Source organism: Adiantum capillus-veneris, chromosome 1 (assembly GCF_014529385.1).
Source record: "Adiantum capillus-veneris isolate H3 chromosome 1, ASM1452938v2, whole genome shotgun sequence".
NCBI classification, from domain to species: Eukaryota; Viridiplantae; Streptophyta; class Polypodiopsida; order Polypodiales; family Pteridaceae; genus Adiantum; species Adiantum capillus-veneris.
In genome coordinates, this window is record NC_140931.1 from 172,804,227 (window position 1) to 172,810,964 (window position 6,738).

General features: G+C 43.6%; 1 protein-coding gene across 6 annotated transcripts; it reads left to right on the top strand.

Moving 5' to 3' along the window:
• The first annotated feature begins 447 nt into the window (after nt 1-447).
• Nucleotides 448-3,629, top strand: LOC147466023 (uncharacterized). 6 transcript variants are annotated; one of them, XM_086523514.1, is made up of 7 exons: nt 449-1,319; nt 1,750-1,846; nt 1,940-2,263; nt 2,338-2,494; nt 2,609-2,699; nt 2,781-2,852; nt 2,933-3,629. In XM_086523514.1, the coding sequence occupies exons 1-7, from the start codon at nt 549-551 to the stop codon at nt 3,203-3,205; spliced, it is 1,785 nt and encodes a 594-aa protein (XP_086379640.1). In that variant the 5' UTR covers nt 449-548; the 3' UTR covers nt 3,206-3,629. The 6 variants fall into 6 exon arrangements, with proteins under 6 accessions (XP_086379625.1, XP_086379640.1, XP_086379634.1 ...); XM_086523524.1 differs by having other exon boundaries at nt 450-1,319; nt 1,753-1,846; XM_086523499.1 differs by having other exon boundaries at nt 448-1,319; nt 1,750-2,263; nt 2,359-2,494.
• Nucleotides 3,630-6,738: the final 3,109 nt, after the last annotated feature.

The window sequence follows — 6,738 nt, forward strand, 5'->3', positions numbered from 1 at the left end:
CTTTCCATAGATTGTGTCAATTGTGTCTCAATTGTGTGCAGGCCCTCAAGCGTTTGTAGGCTTGACGCGGATTAGCCCCCTTTCCTCAGATTTCTCAAACGCCTTTGCTTTGTTAGATGACTCCTTGCACGCCCTTCTTCCCCCGCCCCAAAAATTCAAAAATGCATTGAGTCACCTAGGCCGCGTCGACCTCCCGCAACCTCCACCTCAACCCCCCCCCCGTCCTAGTTTATAGAATTGGTCAGAGTTTACATTTTTTGGCGACGTGGCTGGTTGTCATCACCTCGCCACTTGCGCCTCACGTCCCAATCACGGATCCCACCGCTGAGCCTTCATTGAATACCCCGTGGTATATAGTGCTTAGGGTGGCATACTAGTACCCTTTGAGAGTTTTACCATGTTGCCTCGGAATTGTGTACGCTCTACAATGCATTAAAAGGAAAAATCTGTGTTACCTTGCTTTTTTGTGTTTTCCAGGGAGGGACCTTCCATAGAGCTGGGAAGCGCCTTAGCAGGGACTCGGGAGCTTGATTTGTCTGCATGTTTTAATGGCGGACCTCCCGCAGGCGGCACCCTCCGTCGAACTCTACGCTGGACGCTCCGATTTGACAAGAGCTGCCGCTCATACCCCGGGGTTTGACGACTTGCGATGCTCTGCTCTGCTGCCCAAGCACGATGAACATGAACAGCCTCACAGTTTATTTGGCTGTGGTGACGTGCTTGTTGTGGAGACAGAGGCGGATCGCATTACTGACGAAAATCCAACACAGAGCCCATGTGGTGCTGGCTGCCATGGTAAGGTTACTTCCACAGAGAAACTGGAATGTGGTACTGTATTGCTGATGAAGCAAGATGGCAGTGGTATGTTGACACAGAAATTCTCTGAGATGGAGGGACATGGGAAGGTGCATGAGACTGCCAATGATGATGGTGATAGGGTTGCGAGTGCTCATGTTCTTATTGATACGGATGCATATAGTTGTCAATTGAGTAAGATCTCTGTATTTCCAAGAGAAGAGAATACGTGTGAGGGAGTACAAGGTCCTGCAAAGAAGGGGACACAGACTAATGCTTCCCAGACAACAAGTGAAGAAAATAAGGACGGACAAAGGCCAGAACAGAGTAAAATCAAGCAAGCAGGATGGAATACCCTTGAAGAACCTGAGTTTGCCATGGAAGATTCCTCTTGGCCAACTTTGGCAGAAGCTCACGATGCGAAGTCTGTGCGATCTCGCTCCTCACAAGCTCGCACCTTGCAGACTCATTCTTCTCCGTCTGATAAAGAAGTGGTCTCTACTCAAAGGGCACCAACAAGTCAGGTATGCTTCCTTGACATACCTTATTGAAGGTTTTAAAACGCAATCATCAAATTTTTCTCCCCAATATTTGTTTCAATTGGTATCCTTCTTTTGGGGCGTTGCAAGTCGACGCAACCACACAACATTGCATTTATGTTTATGTCTTTACGCTCAATCTACAGTCCCTCAACTTACAATTTGTTGGATATACTAAAACTGGTTACACTTTTATTGACATTGTGCTCATGTTTGAATGGTCGGAATGGAGGGTGTGTGCTTGTTCGAGGCCACAGCGTTGGACTGATTTAGGCTTGATACGAATGCATCTGCCAACGCCCACAATGGGAAAGCACTAATGTTCCACATCCCTTAATATGGAACCCCCCTACATTGGAACTTAGGTTTTTTGTCGTTCACATGACCTCCTGACTCATGCTTCACATACTTTTAGCAGGCAAGCTTAGAGGAACTTCCTGTGGAGACGTCGAAACATACCAATGCAAACACTTCTGTCCCAGGGTCAAAGTATAAATCACCTCATAAAAAAGGTGGCTATGGCAAAGCAAGCTTTACAACTACAGAAAACTTGCCCTTAACTCCAATGGGAATTCATGTACCTAGTGCAAATATGTTTGTTCCAGATCATTCTGTCAAAGGAAATGGATTGGTGGGGATCAATAAATATTTCCCAGGCCCCCACCAAGCTCCTGCTCATGGTCTTTTTTATTATCCTAGAGCAGAGAGTCTCGCCTCTTTTCCACATAATTCTGCAGTTCCGCCCACATACGGCAGAGGTCATCCTGGGTGGCAGCATTATGGCAGGGGTTATGGTGATGCTAACTACAAGCGTACATCATTTACACTACCTTATGACCAACAACATTTGGGCCTTAGACACTCGGGCCCACCAGTGACCCCTTTTATGAACACGAATCTGGCACATTACAACTACCCAAGTTATCAAGGTAACCTCTTGCCCAGGTGTTCAATGTCTATCCCAAATAATTTTCCTCGTTGATGTCAATGTTGGATGCATCAGGTGATTTGTCCTATGTGCCAGGGGTCCCTTCACCTGGTTTTAATAGTGTTGCTTCATACTGGAGGCCACCAGTACCTCGAGGAGTGATGGTGCAAGCACCGGTGGATGTTCCTACGCTACAAGAGATGTTGCAGAAACAAATAGAATATTACTTCAGGTGTACCCATGCTAATTTTGAAAAAGTGAATTATCATTTTGCAAATATCTACCACTCAGATGATTTCAAATTATTATGCTGTCATTGACTTGAAGGCAATTGATTTTATGACAGTTCAGAGAACTTGGTTTATGACACGTTTTTGATATCAAAAATGGATGATGAAGGATTTGTGCCTTTATCTTTGATTGCCAGCTTTCCAAGGGTATTTCTCTCTCTCTCTCTCTCTCTCTCTCTCTCTCTCTCTCTCTCTCTCTCAGTGTGAGTTTTGACATCCATGATACAGGTGCGTAATCTAACATGGAACACCATGTATATTTTGGAGGCTATGAAGAATTCAACACTTGTGGAAGTTAAGGTGACTGATTTCCTTACTGAGCATGTTGATTTTATCTGGATCTTGTTCTAGGGACTCATGTAACACTAATGATATTGCAGAATGGTAAGCTACGCAGTCACGAGTGGAGAAGATGGAAGCCTGGAATGCAAGGCGGTCCATTGGGGATAGTGAATCGTGCTGGTTCAGGAAATGTGAGAGATCGGGAAAAAGGAGAGTTAGAAGAGTCACAACAGGGTCATTTCCAAAACATGCGCTCATTGTCAGAAAGTAGAATGGTTGCAGGTTCATGTGCAGCACCTTGGACGGGGATGATGGCTGTAAAGGTTGGGACAGTAAGTGTGCCAACAGTCACTAGCATTGATTCTAGGTAGTGAATGCTACCTTGTTACGCATTCATTTTTCCCTTTCACTGTTGATGATTGCGATATGCATATATGTGCGACTTGAAGGGTTCTGGAAAATAAAGGGTATCTCCACTTTTATGTTATAATATTATTGATTCTTTATACGTTAGTGAGTTCTATCACAGAAGCTCAACTTTTTTGCTTACAAGTTCAGTGGCTGCATAGTGTAATGCAACAGTAGCAAATCTTGCAGTCTACGCAGCCAGCTGTAGTGAGGCAGCTCGTGAGAGCAAAGGCTGTTGTAAGAGAGGGCGTGAAAGCCACATTCACTACTCCATGCATCCATAGTATCCTTGAAGGGATTTTTACATGTACAGCTTACTTGATGCAATCAAGAACATTTTTGTAATTTCCTGATCGTAGAGACTAGTTTTAATACTGGCATTTGCTATGTCTATGTGCAGTTTAATCTGAGGTTTGGCCCGAGTTTTCAGCTATGTTGTTTTGAACTTCAATTAAGCGGGTTTTATAGTGTTTGTTTGCTTCAAGTTCCCCACAAATACTGATTTCACTTGTTCAGATTTGTGGAAGGCAGACTGATTTAGCTGCTTTATATATGTATCATTCAACTAAAACTTTGTTAATACACATTCAGAGTTGTAGATGTTAGTTTGAATAAGTGCGGTAGGCTTCATGCTTTCAAATAAGATGTCAAACTTTGCAATCATTCTGTGAACACGAGCTCATGCGACCTGCCTCTGGTGGGTCTCGCTCGCTCTTACCAATGGGCCAGCTCTATTGGCTAAAGGCATATGAGGCTATTCAAGGTGGTTGGTTGGGGAGGCTCGCGATGACGATCATTATTTTTTTTGCTCGCCCATCATGAGTAGTGAGTCCCACCAGCAAGAGAAAGCTGGCAAGTACAAGTTGTAGGGACCAATGCTTTATGAGGTGTGGAGAGTGTAGACATGGCACAGTAAGACATTGACCGCTGAGTAGAGCAAGGTCCATCATAGGGTGAGGCTTCCCTAAATTCCTTTCTTCATAATAGAATAGTATAGATGTTTGAATTTTGAAGGTGGGATCACCTACAAAATTTAAATTCTTTCTTCCAAGTTCTTTTAAAACCCTTAAAATGCAACCAATTAGTCTTGACAAGTTTTTATTTGTAGGTTTCCGTTTATTTAAGCATCGTTGTGGAGCTCTCTCTCTCTCTCTCTCTCTCTCTCTCTCTCTCTCTCTGTGTATATATGTATATAGATATATATATAGATATATATTTGAGCATAGACTCGGGCGCTTTTCTCTCTCGTGGCTCTCTCAAATTACGCTAATTTTCTTGAGCCTTTTTGCAAGTGCACTAGTGCAATATCTCTTTTCTCCTCTTGTCAGTGCAATCTCTCTCTCTCTCTCTCTCTCTCTCTCTCTCTCTCTCTCTCTCACGTGCGCACGCACACGCGCACACACAAACATGCATATGGACACTCAAAACCCCGTCACTTCAATCTCCTTAGCATTTCTATCATCTCGATCGCTCTTGCTAATTCAGTCTTTGCATTCATCATCCTCGTCATTGTGAGCATATCATGCTCATCTTCGACTATCAACTCTGGCTTGGCCTATTGGTCTCCTCTTTGGCATTGCACCACCTTCGTCAATATGTAGGGGTGCACGCGAAAGTGCAAGTAGGGCAGGTGAGACAGAAGAAATGCAGGTGGAGATGAGGGCAAATGCAAGTGGATGCAATATTTTCTATAATCATCCTCTTTGTTACGGTCTCCTCCTACTATATCCCAAGGGGTAGCCATCTGGTCCTTGCATGTTGATCGCACCACAACTGAGAGAGAGAGAGAGAGAGAGAGAGAGAGAGAGAGGAATCGAAGAGATAGTGGGAATGTCAGGAGATGAAGATTCACCAAATGCGAGAGCGCACAAGAGCGAGAGCCAGAGCCAAACTCCTATATTGCTACTGGTAATACTAAAGTTGTACTGATACTGTATACTGGTACCTACTGTACCTATTGACTATACTCGTACTGGTACAAGTGCACACACACACATGGCTGTTTTTAGTGTGGCTATTTCCCTGGTATATTTTTGTTGGGACTGTTGGCCTGGTGTACCTTTAGTGAATAACTCGCTTAAATTGACTAGGTAATTTTTGTAAGGTGGTACTTTAATGGTACCTAACCCTTAGGTACTAAATGAGTTATGGGCGGGTTACTTGGCTCTATAAATGTTGTCGTCCTCTACTTAATACCGAGGTGGCTCCCTCCTGACGGGGCTATGATACTGCGCTCTTGAGTGCTCCCCCCCCCCCCCCTCTCTCTCTCTTTGTGTGTGTGTGTGTGTGTGTGTGTACATGGCGGTGTTGCTACACCATCCCCCTCCTGAAGCCGGACCCGTCGTACGGCTATAAGGTACGTGGCCATTGGCTCCAAACCCTGTAAAAAGGTGAGCTTTACATGCTCACTTAGCATTGGAGGTGTGTGTGAGAGAGAGTATTTGGGAAAAGTGTCTTTACATTAGGACTGTGAGGATTTTACCTGTAAAGGGGTAGTGTTAAGTGTCAGATCTATGACAAAGGGCAGGATAAACAGGCTACTGTGGAGTTGGCTGCTCCAACTCAATCTCAGGTGACTTTTGGCATTGAAATAGAGTGCTATCCGAACTGTTTGATGGTAGTGAGTATTCCTCATGCATATACCGGTAGAGGTACTTGAATAGCATCTCCTGCTGAATCGTTTTGTATTTATAGCAGAAAGGGCTCCATTTGGTTTTCCTGCAACCCCTTGTAAATGAAAGCATCTCTATGTTATGGTTTTTTACTAACTGTCTTTGAAAGCAATTTAGTTGGGTGACATCTATAACACGTGGGATACCCATGCATCATCTGCATACGGTGCCAATACTAACTATATGTTGAGTTGTTTCCATGGGTGCATGTGAGGGTTACTTTCTCAACTATGGTTTTCAAAGTTCCTTGGCTTGAAGATGGTGGACTATTATATCTTCTAGCTCTTGATTTCATCACTTGTGTATAAAAACTATTCTATACTATGAATGAGAATTATATCACCTTTTCATTGACATAGTTTCTAGTGTCTTTTGTAATTTGAAAGGATTCTATGGTGTATATGTTATATTGTTATTGGAACACACACACACATTTAGCACCAAGAATAGTAGTGATATTATTCAAAAACCTAATTACTATATTTAATCGCTTGGTGTCTGTCCTAGATAATTTTACCTTGGACTGATCCTTGATGGATGGGGCTCTGTTCACACGGCCCTTATAGGTTCGCCTGGTCGGTTGAACGCTGAAGAGGCTACCAGGTCTTACCTTTGGTGGTATATTTCTCTAAATTACCTTCTATGGACTATGTAGAACTTAGCACTATCTCAAGGGATAGAGCTTCCCACAGAGCCTCTTTCTAAAGCATCACTTCAGGTACTTAGATGCATTTCATGACCCTATGACATTTGAACTGATAGAGCAGGGGATTCAACTGATCTAGCCAACTCTTTGGTTCAAACCATGTCATTTGATGAATGTG

Coding starts and splice junctions, on each gene's coding strand:
- LOC147466023 (XM_086523485.1), top strand. CDS start 549: ATGGCGGACCTCCCGCAGGCGGCACCCTCCGTCGAACTCTACGCTGGA. Junction 2,495..2,608: donor CAAATAGAATATTACTTCAG/GTGTACCCATGC, acceptor ATTTTATGACAG/TTCAGAGAACTTGGTTTATG. Junction 2,853..2,932: donor CAACACTTGTGGAAGTTAAG/GTGACTGATTTC, acceptor ATGATATTGCAG/AATGGTAAGCTACGCAGTCA.